This window comes from Patagioenas fasciata, chromosome 28 (genome assembly GCF_037038585.1).
Source record: "Patagioenas fasciata isolate bPatFas1 chromosome 28, bPatFas1.hap1, whole genome shotgun sequence".
Classification (NCBI taxonomy): domain Eukaryota; kingdom Metazoa; phylum Chordata; class Aves; order Columbiformes; family Columbidae; genus Patagioenas; species Patagioenas fasciata.
This window is the reverse complement of record NC_092547.1, coordinates 3,938,898-3,966,474: the sequence shown is the minus strand read 5'-3', so window position 1 is coordinate 3,966,474 and position 27,577 is coordinate 3,938,898. Positions and strand designations below refer to the sequence as shown.

General features: G+C 49.6%; 1 protein-coding gene across 7 annotated transcripts in view; it reads left to right on the top strand.

Moving 5' to 3' along the window:
- SCN8A (sodium voltage-gated channel alpha subunit 8) overlaps window positions 1-27,577 on the top strand; it is a 60,188-nt gene that overhangs the window by 3,734 nt on the left and 28,877 nt on the right. For 3 of the 7 annotated variants that reach the window (XM_071800081.1, XM_065858873.2, XM_071800084.1), the window contains exons 2-11: window positions 7,720-8,049; window positions 16,466-16,585; window positions 18,009-18,097; window positions 18,296-18,424; window positions 20,135-20,226; window positions 24,372-24,593; window positions 25,238-25,301; window positions 25,701-25,842; window positions 26,305-26,508; window positions 27,022-27,309. In XM_071800081.1, the coding sequence (XP_071656182.1) occupies window positions 7,774-8,049; window positions 16,466-16,585; window positions 18,009-18,097; window positions 18,296-18,424; window positions 20,135-20,226; window positions 24,372-24,593; window positions 25,238-25,301; window positions 25,701-25,842; window positions 26,305-26,508; window positions 27,022-27,309 (1,626 nt within the window). In that variant the 5' untranslated portion in view covers window positions 7,720-7,773. Of the gene's footprint in view, window positions 1-7,719; window positions 8,050-16,465; window positions 16,586-18,008; window positions 18,098-18,272; window positions 18,425-19,917; window positions 20,010-20,134; window positions 20,227-24,371; window positions 24,594-25,237; window positions 25,302-25,700; window positions 25,843-26,304; window positions 26,509-27,021; window positions 27,310-27,577 lie in introns of those variants that run through there. The other 4 variants (XM_071800085.1, XM_071800080.1, XM_071800082.1 and 1 more) reach the window with 3 other exon arrangements.

Here is a 27,577-nt window from a genome sequence, read left to right as displayed (position 1 = left end):
TGGCTTTAAATCCTGCTCTGGAGTTAGAGGAACTTCTGCCTCCTCTTCCCTCCGTCTTGTCCTACAAACACCTCTTATTCGTGCCGAATGGAGCACATCGGCATGCGGGGTATCAAAGTGCAGCCAGTAGGGACTGGACTGTAGCAAAATTATGAAAATTGCTCCTTTCTGGGAAAAAAAAGGTCTTAAATAGCAAGAGATTTGCATTTTGAAATGGCTGAAAGGCCTATTCTGTGTTAGTTGTGCTACTCCTGTGCTGGCAGAAGGTGTGAGGAGTTGATCAACAAAGTGTTCTGAGCAGTGAGTTTAAGGAAGGTCTTTAAAAACCAACCAGCAGTAATGTTTTAATTGTTGAGTAGCGTATAATACATTGTGAGCTTTACAGCGAGCAGCCTTAAATTTACATAAATAAAACCTTCATTTTGTTTCCCCTTGGTATGTATACACGGTCACTTATTTTTACTAGAACTCCCATATGGGTTTTAAAACCAAATGAAGTCCGTACGCGTTTATTTTGGGGCGCGCTCTGAAACCACCGCGCTTGCCCCGAGGTGAGAGGTGGGATCGGAAGCTCTGACTTTGGGGCAAACTCAGCAATATCTGGTGCTTCTGATGCTGGGTTTTGGGGAGTAATGCTTGAAAACAGGGCAGTTGAAGCTCATCGCAAATAGCTCGTGTGTGTCTGGCCCGAGCAGGAGTTGTTTCTGTAGCAAGAATATTGTCATTCTGCACACAGGAAGGATCAAAAGTCATCTTCATTCCCAGGCATGTTGAATTCTTGTGGCAATCAAGAGGTGTCAATGCTCGATATCGTTAAAAATCAGGCTGGTTCTAGGGGCTGAACTGATAAAGCAGCGTGAAATTACAGCTGGATCTCTGCTCCTTAGGCCATTTGTGTGGATTTCACCCACCTTAGTGATTTAATGGGATTGAAGTGATGCACAGACCCTTTATATATTTGTACCCAGGTGGGAAAGTGCTCTGGAAACATGGGGCTGAGCAAGAAATGCTGCTGTTCCAATGCTGTTCCAGTGGCGTTTCCAGCAGGTGAACTTTTTATTGAGTGGTGAAATCAGTGGTGGTAAAACCATTAGGAATGGTTGAATTGCTACATCTGCATCTTTAGTGAGATGTTGGGGAGGGTGAGGTTTGTCTGATCAGATGGGAGATGCGCGGGGTGGTGAGAAAAGGGGAAGACAGTGTAAATCGAGATGTGGGGCTGTGTGAACATCATGACGTTCAACAAGGCCAAATTCAAGGTCCTGCCCATGGGTCGGGCAACCCCTGGTGTCTGTCCAGGCCGGGATGGGGGATGCAGAGCAGCCCTGTGGAGATTTGGGGTGCTGGGATTCGTAGATGGGACATGAACTGGTAACGTGGTGGCACCAGATCAGGGGTACCCTGGGCTGCATCCCCAGCCCCGTGGGCAGCAGGTGGAGGGAGGGGATTGTCCCCTCTGCTCCGCTCTGTGAGACCCCCCGGGCACCGCGTCCAGCGCTGGGGTCCTGAGCACAGCACAGACCTGGACCTGTTGGAGAGGGGCCAGAGGAGCCGCAGAAATGATGCGAGGCTGGAACAGCTCTGCTGGGAGGAACGGCTGAGAGAGCTGGGGTGTTCAGCTGGGGAAGAGAAGCTCCGGGGAGACCTTAGTGCGGCCTTTCCGTGCTTAAAAGGGGCCTGAAGAGAGATGGGGACAGACTTTTGAGCAGGGCCTGTTGCGATAGGACAAGGGGTGATGGTTTTAAACTAAAGTAAGGAGATGAGGGCAACAAAGATGCTGGAGGGAGTGGAGCATCTCCCGTGTGAGGAAAGGCTGAGGGAGCTGGGGCTCTGGAGCTGGAGAAGAGGAGACTGAGGGGGGACTCATTCCTGGGGATCAGTATGGAAAGGGGCAGTGTCAGGAGGATGGAGCCAGGCTCTTCTGGGTGACAACCAGTGACAGGACAAGGGGCAATGGGTGCAAACTGGAACACAGGAGGTTCCACTTAAATTTGAGCAGCAACTTGTTCGTGGTGAGGGTGTCAGAGCCTGGCCCAGGCTGCCCAGGGGGGTTGTGGAGTCTCCTTCTCTGCAGACATTCAAAGCCGCCTGGTTCCTGTGGAACCTCAGCTGGGTGTTCCTGCTCCATGGGGGATTGCACTGGATGAGCTTTCCAGGGCCCTTCAACCCCTGACATTCTGGGATTCAGGCTGGATAAAAGGAATTGTTGTCCCTGAGGGTGATGAGAGCCTGGCCCAGGTTGGCCAGAGAGGTGGTGGATGAACCATCCCTGGAGACATCCCAGGCCAGGCTGGACGGGGCTCTGAGCACCCTGAGCTGCTGAAGATGTCCCTGCTCATGGCATTTGAAGGTCTCTTCAACCCAAACCCTTCTGTGATTCCATGAGCTCATGAGGAAAGCCCAGACCTGCATGGGCTGTATTCCAGAACATCGCAGAAATACTGAAAACTGTTGTGTGAGAGAACTGGAAGGGGCTTATTTGTTGTCCTCATTTTCATATTTGTACCATTTATAATCGTACCACAACATCACATGAATTCCTCCCGAATTATTTTACATTGCATAATTATTGTACAGAGTAACTGTTACCTTGCTCCTATTTTACGTGTCACCCATAGGCTAAGTGCACTGAACATGGAGTTAAATTTGAGTCAGTGTCTTAACTATCGCACAGTAACTATTTTGGATCATCCCTTGGTTAGAAATTGTGCTTTCAAAGGGGAAGTTCAAGTGCTGCACTTGAACTTGCGTGGTCTGGACGAGTCTCCGTGTTCCCAGGTGATAAATACCAATTGGTTTTGGGTAACGGGGAACTGGGATTCGTTATCTTTTTGTCCTTCTAACTCACTAATTGACACTAAAGAAGTTGTGGTGCTGCTGGTAGGGACTGGAAGCCCCCGCGCTACTACATCGTTTAGTTTCTCAGGTTTTTATTAAAGCATCTTTAAATATTAATGCATCTAGTACGTTCCTGTTGCTTTGGGTTGCTGTGGTGCTTCTGTCTCCTCCAGACGCTTCCATTCGGTGGGTGTTCAAGTTCAGTTCTGCAGCTTCTATTCCAAGAGCCAAACCCCTTTCTTGCCCTTGAACTTGAGCCTTGAGTGCCCAAGAAACATCTGCATTATCCTATATAGGATGGGCCAGCAACAAACCCATAGGTGTTGCTTCCAAGTGGAAATATCTCCCCTTCCTTCTGCTTCATGGTGTCAAACGTGATGCAGAATTGAGGACTGTACAAAATTCACCTCGAAGGAGCCAAAAGGCGTTGTGTGAACCATCGAATTGCGCAAATTAATAAGCGGAGAAATGTATTAAAGCGAAGATACCGCCTCAAAAGTGGTTTTTAATTTATTTTGACAATGAGCCTGAATAATTGACTCGAATATTTCATAATGTACCAGTAAATGGGCTGCTGGGAACACTTAGAAAAAATCATTAAGTCTTAGCAACTGAGCACCTCAGTACAACGTTGGTATTTTTGATTTCTGGTGTGAAATCTTGGGTCTTTGCGTCTTTACACACGTGTTATTTCAGTGTGGCCCCAGGGAGCTCCATGCGCCAACCGCGGGTGACGGTGACAAGTCCCGGCGTCCCCTGAGCTCCCAGCGCTTCCCGTCAGCTCCCAGTCCCCCGCTGCTTTCCAGCTTGGTTGGTCTCAAAATCAAATAACCAGATAGTGCCTGATGTTCTGTGAACACCCTCTAGTCACCGAGTTAAATACACACACGAAAGAGGAATGAAAAGCAGCTCGTCCTCTTGGCTGGGATTCCTGTAGAGGCTGGGATTCCTGTAGAGGCTGGGATTCCTGTAGAGGCTGGGATTCCTGCAGCAGGAAGTTTTACCAAAATAGACCAGGTGGAGCCTGAATTCAACCCAGGAACAGATGTGCTGGCACTCCTGTTGTATGCGGCTGCTTTGGGACTTTTTATGTTAGTAGTAGTAGTATTATTAATCTCCTTCCTCCCTCCCTCCCTTCCTCCTCTTCCTTCCTCCTCCTCCTCCTCTTCCTTCCTCCTCCTCCTCCTCTTCCTTCCTCCTCCTCCTCCTCTTCCTTCCTCCTCCTCCTCCTCTTCCTTCCTTCCTCCTCCTCCTCTTCCTTCCTTCCTCCTCCTCCTCTTCCTTCCTTCCTCCTCCTCCTCTTCCTTCCTTCCTCCTCCTCCTCTTCCTTCCTTCCTCCTCCTCCTCTTCCTTCCTTCCTCCTCCTCCTCCTCCTTCCTTCCTCCTCCTCCTCCTCCTTCCTTCCTCCTCCTCCTTCCTTCCTCCTCCTCCTCCTCCTTCCTTCCTCCTCCTCCTCCTCCTCCTTCCTTCCTCCTCCTCCTCCTCCTTCCCTCCTCCTCCTCCTCCTCCTTCCTTCCTCCTCCTCCTCCTCCTTCCTTCCTCCTCCTCCTCCTCCTTCCTTCCTCCTCCTCCTTCCTTCCTCCTCCTCCTCCTCCTCCTTCCTCCTCCTCCTCCTCCTCCTTCCTCCTCCTCCTCCTCTTCCTTCCTCCTCCTCCCTCCCTTCCTCCTCTTCTTCCTCCTCCTCCCTCCCTTCCTCCTCTTCTTCCTCCTCCTCCCTCCCTTCCTCCTCTTCTTCCTCCTCCTCCCTCCCTTCCTCCTCTTCTTCCTCCTCCTCCCTCCCTTCCTCCTCTTCTTCCTCCTCCTCCCTCCCTTCCTCCTCTTCTTCCTCCTTCCTCCCTTCCTCCTCTTCTTCCTCCTTCCTCCTCCTCCTCTTCTTCCTCCTCTTCTTCCTCCTTCCTCCTCCTCTTCCTCCTTCCTCCTTCCTCCTTCCTCCTTCCTCCTTCCTCCTTCCTCCTTCCTCCTTCCTCCTTCCTCCTTCCTCCTTCCTCCTTCCTCCTTCCTCCTTCCTCCTTCCTCCTTCCTCCTTCCTCCTTCCTCCTTCCTCCTTCCTCCTTCTCTTCCTCTTCCTCCTTCCTCCTCCTCCTCTTCCTCCTTCCTCCTCCTCCTCCTCCTCCTCCTCTTCCTTTCTTCCTTCCTTCCCCCCTCCTTACTCCTCCTCCTCCTCTTTCTTATTATTTAGCAGATGTTCACGCTCTCTCAACTTACCCCGTTCTTCCCACGAACACTGAAAGCTGCTTCCTGGTGAATGCCGACGGACGTTTAAGAAATATTACCATATCCTCACCTGAAAAATCGCTATTATTGAGGTTTTCTTCCTGCCAAGACCCGGTGACTCCTGCGAGCAGAAACCCGTGATACTCCCACCATTTATATATTTTTTAATGAAACAAGTTTTCTGAAATATTCTGGGTGGTTATGTCGATGGTAAAGGTGAAGATTCGGGGTCATGGTGAGAACATCAGAGATATCAAACCTGCTCAACGGATCTGAATTAAGGAATTCAGTAGACATTACATTAAGCATTCCGTTCCCATCCTTTCAGATCAGATGAGGCCTCCCCTCCTGCCTTCATTCTTTCCTTTTTTGTGCCGTGTCCCTGCGCTACTTTGGTTTCTAATTCCAGGCCGTCCATATTTATCTGTGCCATTCAATTAGACCACATCCCCAACGCTGCCGTAGACTTTCACAGCATGTGGGAAATTTGGTAATTAAACACATGCAAATGCTGCAAGAATAGAAGAAATTAATTTCTCCTTAATACCAGCACGCTGTTCCATGATGTTTTTGGAGATAATATGACCGGGACACTGGCTTTGCTTCCCCTTCTTGCCACGCTTTTGAATCTTTATTATTACTCTAGAAACACGCGGTTGGGTTTATATGACAAAATCCATGGGTAGTTACATAAGGAGAGGGGTTTACATTTACATTATTTTGGCTCTATAGATAAAACTTGAGATAGAAACAGCGTTTAAATGGACGGGTGCGGTGCAGCTTTGGGTCCGGAGCCCTTGGATGTGTGAATGGTTCAGGAATCACCCAAAACCGCTCAGAGGGGCCGTTTAAACACAATATTGTGGCGTTTGGACCGCCTGGTGCTGAGTTACAGGCTGGGGTGTCCGGGTGCTGGTAGAAAGGGCTCTGTTAAACCCGTGCTGGCTTTGATTATGGAATCCATAGGCAGGTTGATCTGTGGTGTCGGGATGTGCCCATTGCGGGGGTCGGTGTGTGCGTCCTTTACATGGGACGGTTTCGGTGGCGGGTTCTGCCCCGTGAGAACACACAGCGCTCAGAGCCAAGGGCCGGGAAGCCGCTTAGTGGCTAACATGCTAAAATCGCTAAATTTAACGATTCAATCCTGTATTGTAGCTCACAAGGAATTTGAAAGTCATTCTGCTTGCAGAGACCCCTTAATACCCATTTTGAGGCCGTGCGCGTAGTTAACCGCTGATCCTTGCCGTGCGGCGCGGAGCTTTTCGCCTGTTCCCGTGCCGGACCCTCGTGGTTGTTCTGCGTTCCTCTGGGGTTGTGGCCGCGTGGGGCGCGCGGGGCCGCGCTCCCCTGCAGCGCTCACTGCAGTGCTGCCGCACCGGCGGCTCCGGCGCTCCGAGCGGCTCCAGCGCTCCAAACGGCCACCGGCAGCTCCGGCGCTCCGAGCAGCCGCTGGCGCCTCGGCAATGCCATTTATCCTCAGCTTGCTCGAGCGAGGCTTCGGCAAAAGGTGCCGAGGGTTTGGAGGCGGCTGGATGGGGAGAAACGGAGCTTCCCGCAGCTTTCCTGCGGTGGGAAGAGCGAGGGGCTGTCAATCGCTCCGCAAGATCTTCCTCAGCTCCGCCTCTGTGCCTCGTTTCCTTCCCTTTGCAACCCGAGGAGCGCTCCTCGCATTGCACCCGACGCAAAGACTCGGCGTAACTCGTGTGTTATAGAAATGTAACTTGCAGGCGTTGCCGTTGTACCCGGTGAGAGGCTTTTACAATGGCTGCATTCTTAGGGCTTGAAGATGAATGAAAACCCTGGTAATTAGATCCATGCGAGAGGAAAGGGGAGCAGAGGTGTGACCCCACCGGGGTCCGGTCCTGGGGATGCCCATGTCCTTAAGGAAACTGCTCATTAACCACCATAATTAACATCGGGTGGGACGCGAAGGAGCATCTTTTACAGAACTCAGCGTATTGAGTGCATGTTGGCCCCGATCTCTCCTTGTGTTACACACATTAAGAGAAGCGCTTTGCTAAACGCCTCGTTAGCTGGGGGAGGAATGAGCTGCCCTCATTACGTGAGGCCGAACACCTTGACCCTGGGATAGGCCTGACTTGGCATTTTTAGCTAATACTAATTTTTAATCTAACACTAAGTTTTTATCTAATAATCAGTTTTTATCTAATAATCAGTTTTTATCTAATAATCAGTTTTTATCTAATAATCAGTTTGCTAGAGAGCAATGGCTGGTAGAATAAGTTCCACGGGTAAGCTCTGGTTTGGATAAAATTGCTTTTGAGAACCATTTCTGTCGTGGAGTAGAGTTTGCGTTTGGGAGATCGGGGTGTTGGGGATCCGGGTCTGTGTGTCCGTCTGTCTGTGGTGTAAAACCCGGGTGAAGGGCAGGGATGGGGGAAACAGGTAATAGTGGGGTGGACAGGATGGAATGGGCAGGGATGGGGAAACAGGTAATAATGGGGTGGACAGGATGGAGTGGGCAGGGATGAGCAGGTTCCCGCAGCATCCAGCTCTTGTGCATCTGCCCATAGCTCATATGGGGATTGAAAAGCATCAATTCTGCTTTTCTGACTCCGGGAGAGCCTTTGGATCTTCCTCGCTTTCCGCTTTTCCGTCTGTTTTTGGCAGCGACTGACGTTGTCCCTCTGCTCTCTGCCCCTCTAGAGCTGACCTGTCCGGGGAGCGCCACCACTAAAGAAGCTGCTGCAGGATGAAAAGATGGCAGCGCGGCTGCTCGCACCACCAGGCCCCGATAGTTTTAAACCCTTCACTCCGGAATCTCTGGCTAACATCGAAAAACACATCGCGGAGCTAAAAAAGAAGCAGCGCCCAAAGCAAGACAGCAGCCACCGCGACGACGATGAAGACAGCAAACCAAAACCAAACAGTGACCTCGAGGCAGGGAAGAATTTGCCTTTCATCTACGGGGACATCCCCAAAGGCCTGGTTGCTGTTCCGCTGGAGGACTTTGACCCTTATTACATGACCCAGAAAGTGAGTCTGCAAGAAAGACGTCGCTAAACCGCCTTTTGCGTAGGAAATCGCAGGTTTGGGTGTGGGTTGAGTAGAAGGCAAAGGATGGAGGCGCTGGATGGGGCTCGTTTGGTTTGCTTTTTGTTTTTCTCTGAGGTTTAATAGGGGTGATGCGATGGATCTTTAAGCACCTGAATTAGAAGAACAAGGTCTGGAAACTGCAAATAGATCAAGTGGTGCTAATGTGTTTTAACCATGAGGGCAATAAGAATAATTCAATTACAGGCTGACGGTAACTGTTTTAAGTATGTATTTCATTACTGGTGTGGAATTCAGGCTGCGTTTGACCGTCATGAAGCAGTGGGATACAAAATCATGACAAAAAGCGTTGAGATAAACTAATGAGCTTGCTTTCATTTCGTAATTCTTAGTTTGAAAACATTTGTCTGTGGAATGAAGGTGCTATGGCAGGAGGAATTTGTGGGTGCTGAGATGCGTTAAGAAATGAAGTGGTGAGTAAACAAAGACTGTGCTGGAAACAGGGGAAGGATCTGGTGAAATCAGGAAGAGCGCGATCACTGATTTTCTTAAAACGCAGGTTCTTTTCTACTGTTCCTCATGGCTTTCTTTGATAGAAATTGAATTTGAGATCATTACCAACTGTAACTCACCTGTGCTGCTTGAGAAGCCGGAGGTTTGACCGTGTGAGCCAGCACTGGGCCCTTGTGGCCAGGAAGCCAATGGGACCTGGGGTGGGTTAGAAGGGGGTGGTCAGTAGGTCAGAGAGGTTCTCCTGCCCCTCTGCTCTGCCCTTGAAAAAAGGGTTTAGTTCAGATACTATCAGAATATACTTGGGGAACATACATATATATATATATATATGTGTGTGTATATAATATATACAGCCATAGCACCCTGAGAATGCCCGATCTCGGAAGCTAAGCAGGGTCAGGCCCGGTCAGTACTTGGATGGGAGACCGACTGGGAATCCTGGGTGCTGTGGGCTGAGCCAGCACTGGGCCCTTGTGGCCAGGAAGCCAGTGGTACCTGGGGTGGGTTAGAAGGGGGTGGTCAGTAGGTCAGAGAGGTTCTCCTGCCCCTCTGCTCTGCCCTGGGGAGACCACACCTGGAATCTTGTGTCCAGTTGTGGCCCCTCAGTTCCAGAGGGACAAAGAGGTGCCAGAGCCTGGCCCAGGCTGCCCAGGGGGTTGTGGAGTCTCCTTCTCTGCAGACATTCAAACCCGCCTGGTTCCTGTGGAACCTCAGCTGGGTGTTCCTGCTCCATGGGGGGATTGCACTGGATGAGCTTTCCAGGTCCCTTCCACCCCTGACACTCTGTGACTCTGTGATGTGACCGTTCAAAGCGTGGGCAGAGCGGCTGCCGTGTCACATCAGCGCGTGGTCACGGGTGACGTTGGGTTGGGATGGACGTTTCTCATTACGCTCAGAGGCGATTCTGTGACTGTCAGAGCGTTATTCATATGAAACCAACTGAATTTGCCGCTAGCGTTGGGCATAACTGATCTTTTTCTGCACTTACACTAGTGAAATTAATGCTTATTTGTTGTGTCGGTGGTGCCAGCAGCGCGGGTACCGACTTCGGAATACGGTGATTGCTGTGTGCTGGATACCGGGCAGGCTGGTGCTCGGTGGGTGCTGTGTTGAAGCTGCTCTTGCTGCTGAGAAGGCAGCTGATGGTTTCCCTCACAAATATGTTCTCTTTAGGAACTATTTTCTCTTTATTAAGCAAATCTGGTGTTGCCTGGGTTTGGTGTGGGCAAACTGTGGGAAAAAAGAGACGGGTAACTGACTCGGACATTGAACAGGCTGCCGGGGCAGTGGTGTCAGCATCCATGGAGGGGTTTAAAAGGCGTTTAGATTAAGTTTAGGGACATGGGTTAGTGCTGGAGTTGGGTTATGGTTGGGTTGATGACCCTGAGGGTCTCTTCCAACCGAAATGGCTCTATGATCCTACGAAGTGCAGCTCCCTGGATCTCTTTGGTTCGTGGCTGCTCGCGCCCAACCGAAGTGCCATGGAACATCACTGCGAACACCAGTGGGAATGTTTAGTGGGCTCTTGGTGTTCCCGTAGCCTTCTGGGGGTGAAATGGGCCGTGTCCTCTCCTGCTGAAAGAGGAGAGCAGTGCCGAATGGCCGACGGGCGCCCCAGGTCCTGCAGCACCAGGCAGAGCCCCCCGCTTGTCCCCATGTCCCCCCAGAAGCAGGAGACCAAGTGGAACAACCCAACGCAACACTATTCATAAATTATTTGTAGAGGACACAAAAGCCACATCCTCAGCTTTGAAAGCATCCGCTGCATCTCCAGAAGGGACCAAACGTTGCTGAGTGTGAGGTGCTGAGGAGCTGCAGGTGGAGGGGAAGCTTCTGGAGATGCTGCTCTGCAAACGAGCCTTGTTCTTCCCAACACCAGATTCACGTCCTACCGGCTCCGTTTCCTTCGCAGCGCCTCTGGTGCGGTGATAACCGAGGTGTGTGCCGCTTCAAACTTCCCACAAATAAGCTTTTTTAAGGCCATTAAATAAGCCGCTTCTCTGAATCACGGGGAGTTGCAGATCTGCTTGAATCATGGGAGGTTTTCCAAGATTTTTCTTTGCTTTTCTCCTCTCCAGCATTTGCCAGAAGCTTTTGCATCACAGGTCTTATAACGCAGACGTACGGCATCCATAGGAACGAGTCAGCTGGTCGCTTTTCCTTGCGGTAGGACACAGTGATCTTGGTTTACCTAAGGAAACCGAAACTGCGTTTAACGGCCAAACTGAACTTTCCAGTGGCCTGTTAATTGATATTTAAAGGAGAAACAGTGTGACCTAGAAACAGAACCTGGGTGCAGGAGTCGAAGCTCCTGAGTTCGGGGCCCAGCCCTGCAAGTGAGTTTGGCCAAGCTGCTTCTTTTTGTCCCGTTTCATTGTACAAAATGGGAGTTGTGACTCTCCGATGAATCAGGAAAGTCCCTTTGCTATTTGCAAAACAAAGAATAGCGGAAAAATTCTCTCTGGTACTTACAGAAAGACAAAAAGGAACTAAATTAGCCCCAAAATCTGCTACCTGTGAGCAATCACCTTGCAGTCCCTGGCCTGAAGCGCATGGTTGAAGCAGGTACATGAACCTCCTTGTGCAAACGGAACTCGGGAACCTACCCATGTGAGCATCCCCAGCACAGCAAGCAAAGCCTCGTAGGTTTGTCTTCCTTCAGTGTTTGCTCTTTTATTTCGTCAACCTTAGTAGTATTTCTATTTTGGTAATGTTTTTCCATCTTTTAGATCTTCTCTTCCCTGGATGGCCCAGGCCGTCACTCTTCCTAACCCCATCCTCACCCTCTTCTTCCTCGTTGAACGTCACTTTTGCCACGTCTTGGTCCTTTCCCTCAGTTAACTTCCACTTCACTGGGTCCGACTCTCACGCTTGCCACAGGACGAGGTAAAGTTGCCCATGTTCCCGCAGCGGCACCATTTACAAGGCAATAGAAGAACATTCTGGGAGCTGAGACCGTATATAAGCTCAGGTGGGTTAAATTCAAGGGACAAATCCATTGTAGGGTCTGAGGATCCTCCCGGTGTGTTCGTGCCAACCTGGTGACCTGCAGCTTCTTCACATCACATGGAGGGTTTGGAAATCCACCCTCTGGTCCAGAATGTCACCCAACTGCCTGGACATGGGCAGACACAGCGATGGAGCGGGAACATCCATCGCCTCCCTTGTGCCCCGAGCGGCCTCGCTCGTGCCGTGCGATGGTCCCACAAGCTCACGGAACCGCTGGTGGGTTTTTGTTCCACCAAAACCCAGGGAAGCGTCAGGACCATCCCAAAAATCCGCCTTTTCTCCTCATTTCCTAAAGCTTTTTTCAGGTCTTGCGTGTTTAATGTTAATTTTCTTCCGCTCTCTCTCTCCAATAGGGTTAAAGGGATCGGCGAGAGTAAGCGGAATGTTTTATTTGATAAATATAAAAGACGTTGAAGGTTTTTTCTCCGTTGGGCTTGCAATGAGTTCAAAGCAAGAACAAACCGTGGCAGGTCCTTTTTTCCCCATAAGATTTTCAATGGTGAGGAATAAGTTACTGAGAAACAATAAATTTATCCTCTTGTGTGGGGGAATGGAGAAATAAATATGAAGGAAAGACACCTCCGTGAGCCAAAATATTGGAAAATATTTAGCGTTGACGTTTAATTCTGTTCATACGTCTTCACCCCACGGGCTGCCAGAGCTCCCTGCACATCCATTCTGACAATATCTGCGTTGCAGGAACTTGCTCAGGCTGTCAGCACGGAGTCGCCGCTCTCTCTTGATGCTGAGACTAAGGCGGTCGCCCCTCGCCGCTGCAGGAATGTGGGGCCATGTGGGTCCATATGTTCTCGGGCTCTTCATAAAGCTGGTTTGGTTTTTTCTGCAATCTTCTGCCCACTCCTCCTCACTTTTCAGCCATTACAGAAGCGGGGTGGTTTAAATCTCCATAGGATCGAATGCGTTCTGCCGCCGCTTGAGCCATTGTCGCGCTCCCCAGCGCGGCTGCTTTAATGCACTTTTACAAATAGATGTAGAGAAGGTTTATCTTTTGTGATCTTACTTCTTTTTATATCCCTGAACCCCAGGCTGGTTGGGCTGCAGGACCTCTGGAGATCACCCAGCCCCAGATCTGCTCACGCAGGGTCACCAGAGCGGATCACACAGGGTCACCAAAGCAGATCACACATGATCCCAGGTGGGTTTGAATGGCTCAGAGAAGGAGACTCCACACCCGCTCTGGGCAGCCTGGGCCAGGCTCTGGCACCTCCCAGCAGAGAAGTTTCTGCTCATGATGTTCAGATGGAGCCTCCTGTGTTTCAGTCTGTGCCCGTTGCCCCTCACCCTGGCGCTGGGCACCACTGAACAGTCTGGTCCGTCCTCTGGCACCCACCCTGAGATATTGATCCCATTGATCACATCCCTCTCCAGCTGAGCAGCCCCAGCTCTCCCAGTCTCTCTTCATAAGATGCTCTATGCCCCTCAGTATCTTCGTAGCCACCGCTGGATTCCGTCCAGTAATTCCTTGTCCTTCTTCAACTGGGGGGCCCAGACCTGGCCCCAGTTCTGCAGATGGAGCTTTACCAGGGCAGAGCAGAGCAGAGCGGGAGGAACAACCTCCCTGACCTGCTGCCCACACTCTTCTCAATGCCCCCCAGGTACCATTGGCTTCTTGGCCACAAGGCCACATTGGTGACTCAAGGTCAACGTGTCATTGACCAGAACTCCAGGTCCTTCTCTGCAGCGCTGTGTCCCAGCGGGTCACCCCAACCTGTGCGGGTGCTGGGGGTTGTTCCTCCCCACGTGCCGGACCCTGCCCTTGGTCACCTTCCTCAGGTTCTTCTCCCCAGTCCAGCCCGTCCAGGTCTCTGGATGGCAGCGCAGCCTTTTGGTATCATCAGCAAACCCGAGGGTGCACTCGCTCTCTTCATGCAGATCATTGATGAACAGGTTGAACAGAACTGGACCCAACACCGAGCCCTGGGGATCCCCACTACAGGTAAACCAGGCTCTGCACCGTTGATCACAACCCTCCGGGCTCTGCCCTCCAGCCCGTTCATCATCATCGCACCGTGCGCTCATCCCGAGCTCGATACGAGCGGGTTGTGAGACGGTGTCACAGGCCTTGCTGAAGCAGCAGCACAGTATTTCTGAGGTTCCTGTGAAGCGCAGATTCCAGGCAACTTTAAGTGGCCAGAAGAGCCTTTCTCACAACCCTTTAGCAACCAACTGAGGCTTTGGCGAGTTCAACCAGGCTTCAGCTCGTCGAAGGCGGCTGCAAAACGCCGTTCTCCAGGCATCTCCTTTCGTCGAGTTCTGAGCTTCGCCTCAGCAAATCTTAAAAGGGCTTAAGGACGTTCTTGGACCTGACCCAACAAACGTTTTAAGAGCAGGCAGCCATTTTGGAATGGGGTTTGAATAAGTCAGCAGCAGAAAGAAAAGCTAAGGTGAGGTTTTAAATTGCCAAACGCTTTTTGGCTTTTGTGCTCTCCTTTCTATTGATGAGACCGAGAGAAGGTTTGCCTGGGGTTTTAGAAGTTACCCAGGGGAACCGGAGCTCTTGGAATCGATGAGTAGATGGGAACATAAAGCAGCTTCCTGGTGTGAGAGCTGCACTCAACACGCTTAGGATGGGCTTTGGACATGGGAATAAGTTCAACAAGCGTTGTGATCCAAAAAGAGAAACCTGGGCAGGGCGTGGAAGGGCTGATATTACTACAGAGAACACCTGATTTCTGGGTTGATCCTTGTAAAACAGCTGCTGGAAATGCACGTTTCCGTGTTTTCACTCCAATGTGTGAAGGAAAGAGTCTCTGAGCGTCCATACGGAGCAGCCGACACCCGCCTTCCCAACCAGGCCTGGCTCGCTCTTCTAGGACAGGCCTAAAGTCTTTAGGTTGGAGCATCATGCACAGGCCCGCGTCTCCATGTGTAGGGTGGTTTATTCTTGGCTTAGAATCACTTTGGTTGGAAAAGCCCCTCAAGATCATCAAGTCCAACCGTTCCTCATGTCCTGAGAACCTCATGTCCGTCTGTCCAGCCCTCCAGGGATGGTGACTCCAGCACTGCCCTGGGCAGCCTGTTCAATGCCCCACAGCCCTTTGGGGGAGATATCATTCCCCAGACCCATCTTGCTGAGCTGTATCTGAGCGAACCACCGGCCTCCCGCAGTGATTGTTTTCCCCGTGTAGACACAATGAACCTGAACCACCTCACAGAACAACCCTGTGGGGGTTTGGGGAGATTTCTTTGGCCCTCGTGCCCACATAATGTTCAGCACAGTCACAGCGGAGATTTCATCGCTTAAAAGGTGGTGTAGACTTTAAACCTCTTGACAAGCAATGCCCGTGAGCATCCCGGAGCGGTGGGTCCTGCTGCGGCGCCTTTGCAGGTGACAGCGGGAGATTTAAACAGGACCCGTGTGAGTTTTGGACAGTTTGTGGTGTCAGGGAAGGAGACACAGGCGGCTCTTAGAATCGGGTGTCCCGTCACCACTCTGTGATCTGAAAACCCATGGCCTTTTATAAGGTCGTTACACGACAAGGGAATGTGTTCATCGATCCTTGACGCTGCTGTTTCAGAGCCACCCAGGATTGACTTTAAAGCGCTTTTCTTGGGAGGTGCATTAGTGGTTGTGCTAACTAATCCTCACTCAGTGCTGAACCGCGATCTGATTTTGATTTCGTCTTCAAATAATTTACCGTTTAACCGTCTCCTGTGGCCAAATATGCTCCAAGCTGGTGTTAAGGTCGGTTTTGATTTTGCCGCTCCAGATGTGTGTGATCCTCTCGGTGCTTTCTGATGTGGGAGATGAAACCATGATGACCATGAGCCAGCACTGGGCCCTTGTGGCCAGGAAGCCAATGGGACCTGGGGTGGGTTAGGAGGGGGTGGTCAGTGGGTCAGAGAGGTTCTCCTGCCCCTCTGCTCTGCCCTTGAGAAAAGGGTTTAGTTCAGATACTATCAGGATATACTTGGAGAACATATATCTATGCATACATATGGATATGTATAATATATACAACCATAGCACCCTGAGAATGCCTGATCTCAGAAGCTAAACAGGGTCAGGCCCGGTCAGTACTTGGATGGGAGACCAGCTGGGTGCTGTGGGCTGAGCCAGCACTGGGCCCTTGTGGCCAGGAAGCCAGAGCTGGGGCTCTGGAGCTGGAGGAGACTGAGGGGGGACTCATTCCTGGGGATCAATATGGAAAGGGGCAGTGTCAGGAGGATGGAGCCAGGCTCTTCTGGGTGACAACCAGTGACAGGACAAGGGGCAATGGGTGCAAACTGGAACACAGGAGGTTCCGCTTGAATATGAGAAGCAACTTGTTCGTGGTGAGGGTGGCAGAGCCTGGCCCAGGCTGCCCAGGGGGGTTGTGGAGTCTCCTTCTCTGCAGACATTCAAACCCGCCTGGTTCCTGTGGAACCTCAGCTGGGTGTTCCTGCTCCATGGGGGGATTGCGCTGGGTGAGCTTTCCAGGTCCCTTCAACCCCTGGGATTCTGTGAAACAGCATCTGGTGATGGAGAGATAAGATCCATCCTCCCTCATGTTTCCAGATTCATTCTGCAGGTGCTGTATAAAGTAACGTCTCACTAATTAAAGGCAATGAGAGCGCAAAGAGTTGATGCAACGACACGGAATGTGCCCAAAATGGCCATTGGGCCTCAGTTGTTATCTGTTAGCGCTTCCACCGCACGTGTGCTCAGATGGGGTGTTTTGCTCTGCTCTCTGGGGTGTTTAATAAAGCGGATGGTTTGGAGCAGAATTATCCGTGGGGCACTGGTAGGTGTGTTTTACCCTCTCGGGAGTTCATTAAGGAGGTAAATTGTTTGTAACCGTGAAAGTTGCTCATCTTTAACGCTTTGATTTCCATGCATTAACTCTCTTTTCTCTCTCTCTTTGTGTCTCCACAGACCTTTGTAGTCCTAAACAGAGGGAAAACACTCTTCCGATTTAGTGCCACACCTGCCTTGTACATTTTAAGTCCTTTTAATCTGTTTAGAAGAATAGCTATTAAAATTTTGATACATTCATATCCTTTTCATTACCGAGTTCTTTAGCCCTTGGTGTGTTCATTGACGAATCCCCCCCCGTTGTCCCATTGCTCGGTTCAAATGGTGTCTATGAATTATGGTGCCCAATTGGTCTCGGAGTGTACACAAAAACCCGCTGTTTTTAATATAAAATGTGCTTCTTTGGGCAAGGAAACATTTGGTTGATTTTCTCTACTAAATTGTACCTATTTGTGTCCATCCTCAGTGCACAGAAGTTTGGGAGCCGAGTTGATTTAAGCTTTTGCTTCGTGTGAAGAGCTGAGCTTTAACCAACCACTAAAATGGTTAAATAGAAATGGTTAAATACAATTAGCAGCTGGAAAAGCACCTCAGATGTAATTAGGCGCTAATTTCTTGCCCTTTTGGCACCTCTCAAACTTCCTTCTAATGGCAAAGCCGCTCCAAAGTGTTCTGGGAGCTTCCCAAACATCAGCTGGTGTTAGAGATAAATAGAAGAGTATTGGGTGAGCTGTTCTGCTTATTAATTGATGTGAGGAAGTGCCTCTGAAACGGAAACGGCTTCGTTCTGGTTTTAGAGGCTTCGCTTCCTGCATCGAAGGTGATTTTGGGGGTCTAAGGTGATTTTTATGGGGCTCTAGGGGGATTTTTGGGGGCTCTGCGATGATTTTTGGGAGCTCTAAGGTGATTTTTAAGGAGTTCTAAGGTGATTTTGGGGGGGTCTAAGGTGATTTTGGGGGCTCTAGGGTGATTTTTGGGGGCTGTAGGGTGATTTTTAGGGAGCTCTAAGGTGATTTTTGGGGGTCTAAGGTGATTTTTGGGGAGCTCTAAGGGGATTTTATGGGGGCTCTAAGGTGATTTTATGGGAGCTCTGAGGTGATTTTTGGGGGCTCTAAGGTGATTTTTGGGAGCCTAAGGTCATTTTTGGGGGGGGTCTAAGATGATTTTTTGGGTCTCTAAGGTGATTTTTAGGTCTCTAAGGTGATATTTGGGAAGCTCTAAGGTGATTTTTGGTTTCTAAGATGATTTTTGGGGCCTCTCGGGTGATTTCGGGTGTCTCTAAGATGATTTTTGGGGGCTCTAAGGTGATTTTTGTGGGAGCTCTAAGGTGATTTTATGGGGGCTCTAAGGTAATTTTTGAGGGCTCTAAGGTGATTTTTGGGAGCCTAAGGTCATTTTTGGGGGGGTCTAAGATGATTTTTTGGGTCTCTAAGGTGATTTTTAGGTCTCTAAGGTGATATTTGGGAAGCTCTAAGGTGATTTCGGTCATCTCTAAGGTGATTTTTGGGTTTCTAAGATGATTTTTGGGGCCTCTTGGGTGATTTCGGGTGTCTCTAAGGTGATTTTTGGGGTTCTAAGATGATTTTTGGGGGGTCTAAGGTGATTTTTGGGATCATGTAAAGAGCCGCACGAGCGTCCCGTTGATCCTTGACTGCGTCCCACAGTATTTAGCATGATCATCATGTGCACTATTTTGACCAACTGTGTATTCATGACTTTTAGTAACCCACCCGAATGGTCCAAGAATGTGGAGTAAGTAACACTTCTTGTGCTTTCAAATCTCCTAATTCTGTCGTTTTACATCGCAAACTCTTTTCCCACTCACGTTTTGGTTAATGTGGACCCGAACCACCCTTTAGATCCACCTTTTTTACCCAAAAGTGTTTGTAGTGCGTTCTTTTCCCCACTAACCCCACACCTCTACCAGCCTCTTTGCTCTGCTCGCCGCAGATACACGTTCACCGGCATTTACACGTTCGAGTCACTCGTGAAGATCATCGCGCGCGGTTTCTGCATAGACGGCTTCACCTTCCTGCGCGACCCGTGGAACTGGCTGGATTTCAGCGTCATCATGATGGCGTAAGTTGTGTTTCCACGTTATCCCAGCCGTTTGTGGCACACAAGGGTGGGATGAGACCTCGGGAACAGGGTGGGCATGCAAGGAGAGAATCGTTGAAGGAAAACTCACGTGAATCCCCAATCTTGCTGGATTTTCCTAAGGGAAGCAGTCGCACATTGAAAATGCAGCTTCACAGGGGCGCTGCTGCAAAAAGCATCATTTTCCCTAAACTGCCGGTATTAATAACACACTTTATAATAGCGCCTGGCACTGCAGGTTGCTCATGTGTTTAAACACAGTACTGGGAGCCAAACGGCTTGAAGTTCTCGTCCCTTTTGGGCTTGTGCTTTCAGATTGAGCATCGTGACCCCACTTCAATGAAGGCGCAATGGCAGGAAGGAGACGCTGGGTTTTCCTTCCTCATTCTCTCCTGTGCTCTGATGAGGGATCCTGGGGTGTCTGAGCTCACAGATAACCAGGAGATGCACAGATTTCCAGGTCTTCCCTTCATTGCATAAAGCGCCTCGTTTGGGCTGCGTTCTGCAGCTAAGACGGCTGATTTTCCCGAGTTCCTGCTCTTTTCCTACGTGCTTTTTAGCCATCTGTTAAAAACATACACAAAGAGTTGGACATTGTACCCAAAAAGCAGCCATAAACGGGGTCTGCACAGTGTAAACTCCCCCGTTCCGTGCACACAGACCCGTGAATCGGTTATTTCCTTTGTTTCGTGATAAACTCACAAGGAACAGCTCGCCAGCTTTACAAGGCCCAGCGCATTGATCTTAATGCGCTAAATCTCCAGCTGCTCCGACTCTGTCGCTCCTCATTTCCAATGAGGTTGCCCATACACTTCAAACACAACCTATTTTTGCGTGGCAAGGGCTGGAACGCGCCTGTGCATTATTTAGATCCTTTTTATGAAGCACTTGAGGCCTTTCTGCACCGGGAAGGAGCTTGAATACTGTGCATTTCTTTCTTTATATATACCCTGTTTGCTTTCAGACAGCACAGAGGAACTAATCTATTCCAAGCCGTGGTAAAATACACCTCAGGCTCTTACTAAGCCCCTTATCCTCTGTGTATCTCGGGTTTATCCCTCTGTAAATAGGGGATGATGGTTCCTACCAGTGGCTCGGGCAGGAGGTGCGGGGTGCAAACCAAGGATGCTGATCAAAGCAAAGATGATCGTACTTTATTAAAACCATGAATAAACCCGAAAGCACTGACCCGAGGGGATGTCACCGCGTCTCCTCATTGACAGCCGTACAGTTTCATTCTGTAGCAGTAGTGTTATATTTTCAAGTCCTATACAGGCGAGAGCGCCAGTGTCTGAGCTGGACCTTGCACTGGGGAGACACTTAAACCGTGTCCTGGCTCTGAAATTGTCCGTCTCTCCCTTTTAAACGCTAATCCTAGAGCATTTTGAAATGCCGAGCTGTTTCCTGCAAACAAACAACTGTGTGAAAAGGACGGTGACCCCGACGGTGCCATTAACTCTGGTTTAATTCTGCAGGTATATAACAGAGTTTGTAAACCTAGGCAATGTTTCAGCTCTGCGCACTTTCAGGGTTCTGAGAGCTTTGAAAACTATTTCTGTAATCCCAGGTAAGGTTGGTGTTAGCTGTGGGTGCAGGCCCTGTGAGTGCCGTATTGCCTTGTCTGTACTCGGTGGTGGATTTCGGTGTGTGTTTTGTCATTGTGTTCTCTGTGTGTGACCTCCCTCATTGCAGATATGTCACAGAGTTTGTGGACCTGGGGAATGTCTCAGCATTGAGAACTTTCAGAGTTCTCCGAGCTTTGAAAACTATCTCTGTTATTCCAGGTGAGAACCATTAAGCATTAACGTCTGGTTTGCGTGTATCTGTTTCCCTTATCTCCCGTTCTTCCCGCATCGCTTATTCCTCAGAAACGACACCGGGATATTTTTGATGGGCTTTGCAGTCTGTATAAACTGTAGTTGGAAATTACAGCTTTTAGGCCATCAAATTATGGGATGGACAACCTGCTGTTCCGTGCTCCTTTATCCCTGCGTACGCATGTGGCTATTTGATCTCCAAAATAAAACCAGGCCTAAAGTTTAGTTCCAGGTCAGGCACTCCCTTGCTCCTCAGGCTGAGTCATCCCGTTATCACCAGCGTTCCTGATGGAACAAGTTCATAAAGCAAGCAAACAAAACCCCACCAAGATGAAACCTCTTTGCGTGAGGCAGCGTCAGGCACGTGGGGTCAGGTCGTGTTCGAGCTGGCACCGCTCACCCGCCTCTGTCTTCAGAAAGACGCTGCCAGGTTGGGATCCACCGAGTTAAACGGAGCTTTGGCGTTACCAAGGTTTGTGTGTTGTGGTGGAACCGGTTGTGGGCTGATTATTCCTGCCCGGTTCCTGTGCTGCGCAGAGCTGGGCTTTGCGGGACCGTCACTTCCCAAGCCGCCTCTAGACTCAGTCTGGGTGTCAGGGTGAGCGATGTCCTGAGAGACTCACGGACCGAGGCTGGGATTCCCATCTTCATTCCTGTATAAAAAGCCCCACGCAGACGGGTTCTCAAAAGTGTCCCTAATTTTAAGGTCAAGCTCAAGACTCAGTTTTCACATCTGCAGTTTTCAGGTGTCTCGGGGTAGGCACCCTAAATAACCACTTAATGAGTGCTGCGCTTCTATTTCTTTGTGCTTTCCTAATGCATTAAGTTATAATGGTTCTTTAGCTTTCTCAGTCTATATACATTTACCAGAGAATAGCCTATGGAACTCTAGGGCCCACCACTTCTGTCCCGTTGCAGACTGCCAAACCCATCGGCTGCACATGCCTGTTGTGCATGATGTTCTTAAGTGGCTCCTGCTTCCCTTGCACCGAATGAGGCTGCTAGAACAACCTCCTTACTTAGCATCCCTTAATGTTCACCAGTGCACCCCCAAAGAGCAAAAGCTCTTTGCTAATTGCAGTTTGCAGTGCACTGGAGGGACCTGAAGGGATTCACCGCCTCGCTCGAACAAGAGCATCCCTGTTAAAAGCAGTTTGGTTTTGCTTTCCAAAGTGAAGGCGATGCAGGCTGGCAGCAAGCGGAGGAGCGGAACCGTGCCCTTTTGTGTCTTTCTCTCCAAACGACTCAAAATTGATGGAGTTTCCCCTTTATTTCCAATGAATCTGAGCCCTTCCTGTGCTTTTCACTAGCGGCATGGTTTGCTGGATTATTGAAGGGATGGTTTGCTGGATTATTGAAGGGATGGTTTGCTGGACACTTTTGTTAAAGGGCTGGTTTGCTGCCGCAGCCGAGGGATCCGGTTGCAGTGCTGGGTGCGCTGAGCACGTCTGTAAAGGGCAGAATTGGGGTTGTTTGTGCCCCCGAGGCTCTGGGACCCCCCGGCTGGGGGCTCCGCAGCACAAACCTCGCTCTGCATTCGTGATTGACAACACGAGGAGTGTAAAACGGTTGTGGAAAAGCCTTTTTGGGCTATTTAACATGAATTTAGGCACAGAGTGCTCTTCGTGGGCTTTAGTGCTGTCACGTCTCAGGGAAGAAGTGATTTTTAGAACATAAGTAATATTAAAATACAAAGGGATTGCACTTCTGCCTCAGCACACGTAACAGAAGGGGAGTTTGAACACTGAGCAGATGAGAAAATCATCTTAGTGCTACGATCAGGGCTAACGATGAGTAATTAATTGGAATTCTCCTCAGCGTGGCTTTTGGACAAGATAGAAATGGGAAACACTACCAGAACATTACGTGACCCGAAATTCCACGTGGGCAGCAGGTCTGTGTGGGTTCGTGCAATACAGACGGATTTATTTCACTTTGTGGCTTGGCAGACCATACGAAACCCTGTGGTGGTCTAGAGATGGTGTTTAATTGGCTCCGGAGTTATTGGTGTTTGAATTGCCCGATGCCATCGCCTGTGACGCCCCCATTAAACAGGGACACGCAGGCTGAGCTTGAGCTGCGCCTTGTTAAAACTGATTTGGTGCTTGTCCCTGGACTGGGGCCACTCTTGCCGCAGGTTTATCCCCTTGGTTCAACCCCCTGTTTTCCTTAAAATACTGTGCGAGAACAACACACAAAGCAGAACCACATGCGTTGGTGGCTGCATGTGCCGTGGTGCCTATTGGAGCGGCGGAACCGTGGCGTGAGGGTTATTGATCAGCCAAAATCTGCTCTGGGTTGGATTAGGCCTTGGGCATCCATGAAAAGTTTTGAAGATTGAAATAAAATACATTTTAAAACATTATTCCTCCATAAGAATTCCTTTTTACCAATGGATTTTTGGATCTCGGTGTTCCCGGTACGGGTCAGACCTGTGTTGCGTGGGAAGGTTCATTGCAGACTGGATCTGAACAGCCCCAAGTTCCGCTGGATCTGTCATTTAGTAGTTTTGTTTCCTCCTTCCCCACTCATTTATAGACACAAGGTCATCCCGTTTAACACCAGAAAGGCTGATGGAAGGGCTGCAACACCGTGTTATGTCCCTACCCCCAAATTCTTGCTTGTCCAGATCAGCGTTAGTGCTGCGTTCTGCCCCGGTTTGCGGGTGGCTCCTGTTACACACCAGCCTGGGCTGGCAGACCACAGAATCACAGGATGGACTGGGTTGGGAAAGCCCTCAGAGATCATCCAGTCCAAGCCTTGGTCCAGCTCCAGTCCATTGACCAGATCATGGCACTAAGCGCCATGGCCAATCTCAGTTTAAAAACCTCCAGGGCCGGTGAGTCCAGCACCTCCCTGGGCAGCCATTCCAATGCTGACCACTCTCTCTGCACAGAATTGCTTTCTAATCTCCAGCCTCAATTTAAGTTTAAGCCCCCCTGTCCTATTGCTGAGTGCCTGGGAGAAGAGCCCAATCCCCCCTGGCTAGAACTGCCCTTCAGGTCGTTCAGAGAGTGCTGAGCTCACCTCTAAGCCTCCTCTGCTCCAGACTGAACAAGCCCAGCTCCCTCAGCAGGATTCTTGGCTTATGCCTGAGTTTAATTTTACTAATATTATTGAGCTTTGCCTCTTAACGATCCCGACGGCCTCGGTAACGCCCGACGAGCCAGCGCTCTGGCTGAAATCCAAACCCCGCCATCCCAACCAAGCACTTCAGCTCCCACGGGGAAAGGGGACACGCGGGACCGCTTCAGTCAGAAGCTTCAGGTGTAGAGCAGTTCAACAGGTAGTCGGTCTTTTCAAGTTGTATTTTTGGCCAATAAGCCAGGTTTAAACACAACTAAACACGTCCACGGGGAGGTTTGTAGCAGCGTATCTTGATTTAATGTCTGTTGAGACAAAGCAATGACTCCCGAGTGCTTTGCGCCCCATGCTGCAAGGCTCAGCTTGATAGAAGACTATAGGCAGAATAGAAGAGTTCACCAGTACGTAGCAGTTCCAGTTCCAATTGAAGGTAAGGAAGGAGAGGTATCAACCATAAAACAATTCAGAAGGGAAAGGTTACGTTTCCAGGCAGAATTTGAAGCAGATAAACAGAGATTGAAGGGCTCAAGATTTAAGAACAAGGACGAAGAAGAGTTATGTATGGAATGGCAAGAAATGAGATTATGGGCAGTGAGCTGCACTGCAGCACGCAGGATGCAAGGAGATAAAGTCAAGAAAAGCTCATAATATGGCCTTAGAGTTTTAATAAATTACCACTCCCTGTTTGTAGATGTTTCATCACAGTTTTAATTGATGCTTAATGCATATTTACTCACTATATGGATAGCCAGCCCATCCCTATCTCCCGCACAATGTACATCAGCCCCTATCAAACTGTTAACTGTCCGCTGGGGAGTGGGCTGAGGGCTGGTTGGTGTTTTGCTCTGTTCCAACCATCAAAACCCGGGAGCTCGGTTCATCCATCACCTTCATCCTACAGTGTGGGGAAACCCGAACGCGCATGGCGGTTCCCAGGAACCCCCCCGCTTCATAGCAACATGTATTGGGGTTTTCGGTGCCTTTTCCCTCTCTGGGAGTGATTTCCAGTCTCGTTTGCTCCTCTGCAGGCCTGAAGACCATCGTGGGCGCCCTGATCCAGTCGGTGAAGAAGCTGTCGGACGTCATGATCCTCACGGTGTTCTGCCTCAGCGTCTTCGCGCTCATCGGCCTGCAGCTCTTCATGGGCAACCTGAGGAACAAGTGCGTGATCTGGCCGATTAACGTCAACGAGACTTTCCTGGATAACGGCTCGAAGGGCTTCGACTGGGAGGAATACACCAACAATATGTGTAGGTATTTCTGCAGAGATGTTCCCTAAAAACACCTCGTTTGGCTTAATGCCGCAGACCAGCATTGCTGACCTGCCCTGTAGTGTGACGTGCACAGCTTGGCGCGGGAAAACCCCCTTCCTCGGGTGTTTTTAGAACCCCGTTACGGTGTTTCTGGTTGGGTTCAGCCTTTCAGCAACTCTTGGCTGTGCATTTTTAGCTATTTTATCAAAAGTGCATCTTTTTCTGTTTCGTTTCTGATTAAAAGGTGATTAAATATGGTCAATGGGAAGTAACTGCCCATGCAGATCCCTGTGCTGGGTGACGGAGAACACAAGGGAGGTTGGTCCAGGAGGATTTCAGAGCTGAAATGATGCTGTGGGTGATCAAGGAACCAACCTCCCAGCTTTTGGGACTTAATTTCCTCCTCCCTTCTCACAGCTGGTTTGAAACCTTCATCCAAAATGCTGCCCCGACTTGCAGAACGGGGTTTAAACTCAGCCACAGTGAAGCTGATATTATTTAAAACTGAGTTGATTTACTGATCTATTTATCAGTAGGGGATGCAGAGGGCTCTTAAGTGAAGGTTTTTCTAGCGCTATAATATGTTAAATCCTCGACCTCCATATGTGTGTGTGTAATCTTTTCTTCTTCATCTTCTTCAGCAAATTTTTACATCATTCCCGGTGCCCCTGATCCTTTGCTCTGTGGTAACAGCTCAGACGCGGGGTGAGTGTTGAGCTATATTGTAATTAGAGACTCTTAATTACCATTGACATGGGCTAATGGCGGGAAAACCTTTGGAATAGTTCCTTGTTGCTTCCTTTGTTATTTCATATATAAAACGTTTCGCATTTCGTAGTCTAATTATTAATTCCTGTTCGACTAATACAAGACAAGCCAACATTTCCATGTCATCCCAGGAGGCAGTTGTGTCTAATGATCATTACGAGATTATTTCCCGCTGAATCCAATCATAAGAATGATCCAAGAAGTAGGGATGGAGGTTCAGAAATGGAAACGTTGGGCGTGCTGTCGCCTCCGCTTGGTTTTTCACCCCGTCCTGCAGCTCTGTAGACCTGGCAGAACCTGGTCCCTGGCCTGAAGTGCCTGTTGTCTCGTTCGCAGCCAATGCCCGGAGGGTTACACGTGCATGAAAGCGGGACGGAACCCCAACTACGGTTACACAAGCTTCGACACTTTCAGCTGGGCTTTCCTGGCTTTATTTCGCCTTATGACTCAGGACTTTTGGGAAAACTTGTATCAATTAGTAAGTAAACGCTTTGCTTCAGCGTTCTACAAGATGAGGATTGGGGACAAGACAGGGAAGGAAAAGGTGACGGGCTTTATATTTTCCTCTTGTCTGAATGAGTGACTACAAGTACAGCCACCAGGAGGATGTTCCGTGTTTCCTCGTAACCTGAGGATGGTTTGGGGCCCTTGCTGCATGGCTTTTCCTCCCTTTGGTTTTGTTTTAAGGGAGTCGAAGCATGGAGTGTCACGCTGTTCTGAACCGTTTTCAGTTTGTGTCTGTGGGATGTTCCCTTAGAGAAGGAGAGAAACGTCACCTTTGTGGTGATGGCTGAGGAATGTCAGTGTCTGAGTGCTTTGCACTGAGATGTTCAATCAATTTTCTTAGAAGCGTTCAGGTCAAGAAACTCGGGATCAGCTCAGCGCTGTCGCTCTGAAATCGCTTTCCCCTTTTCTCTTCCCTCTACCTTTCTACTTCCAGACCTTACGAGCAGCAGGAAAAACCTACATGATCTTCTTTGTCCTGGTGATCTTCGTGGGCTCGTTCTACCTGGTCAATCTGATCTTGGCTGTGGTGGCCATGGCTTACGAGGAGCAGAACCAGGCCACGCTGGAGGAGGCCGAGCAGAAGGAGGCGGAATTCAAGGCCATGTTAGAACAACTGAAAAAGCAGCAGGAAGAGCAGGCGAGTGTTTCCATTGCATTTTCCTTTGTGATGCTTCTACATATTTGAAGGTTTATTTGCCTGTTATTACAGAGCAGTGATGTATAATAAAACAATACAGCAACGCCGTGGCTGGTTTGCTCTGGCACCGCGTCAGTCGACGTTGTGCGTTGTCTCTTCTCTGCCGCTGTTTTTTCTGTATTATATACAGAAAACTCTCTTCTATTAAGGAAATTTAATGTTCCCAGAGTTCCTGGGTAAGGGTGGGAATATCTTTGCAAGACAGACAAGTGAATCTTTCTTGGTCCTTTATCAAATGCTTACAAACAAAGCTGAGGGACTGAGACTTTACCACCTCCAAAAAGTAGTCTAGAAAACGTTTTACAAGTCGTGGCTGCAAGTTTCTTCCAAGAGAAAGAATGAGCATCTCAATCCGGTCCCAAAGACTTGTATTAATCTTTCTTAAAGCAGAAAACAGGGTATTAATTGTGGTAAATGTGATGTATTTTTCCCCTCTCTTGCCCGCACGCGCAGGCGGCTGCCATGGTCACGTCGGCAGGGACGGTCTCTGAAGATGCGGTGGAGGATGACGGAGGGGGGCGGATGTCGCGGAGCTCCTCGGAGATCTCCAAACTCAGCTCCAAGAGCGCCAAGGAGCGTCGGAACAGGAGGAAGAAGCGAAAGGACAAGGAGCTGTCGGAAGGAGACGAGAAGTGTGACAATGAGAAGGTGTTCAAGTCCGAGTCTGAGGACGGCATGAGGAGGAAAGCGTTCCGGCTCCCAGATAACAGGCTGGGGAGGAAATTTTCCATCATGAACCAGGTAGTTTTAATTTCCTTCGCTAATAGTTATGCTTGCTTGGAGTCGGGATCATATTCTAGTTTAGATCCTGATTAGCATGTCAAAGAAACCTGCCCACCGTCTTAAACTTGCAGTGGATCAGGAGGATGCGTGAGGCCCAAGTTTGCAACCCTGGCACACATTTACCCGCCATAAATAGTTCTGCGAGTCGTGTGTGTAACCAGATCACTTCTCCACCGCCGTGGCTCCGCCAGCCAAGAGCGAACAACTCCTGAAGCGCAGCTGACGA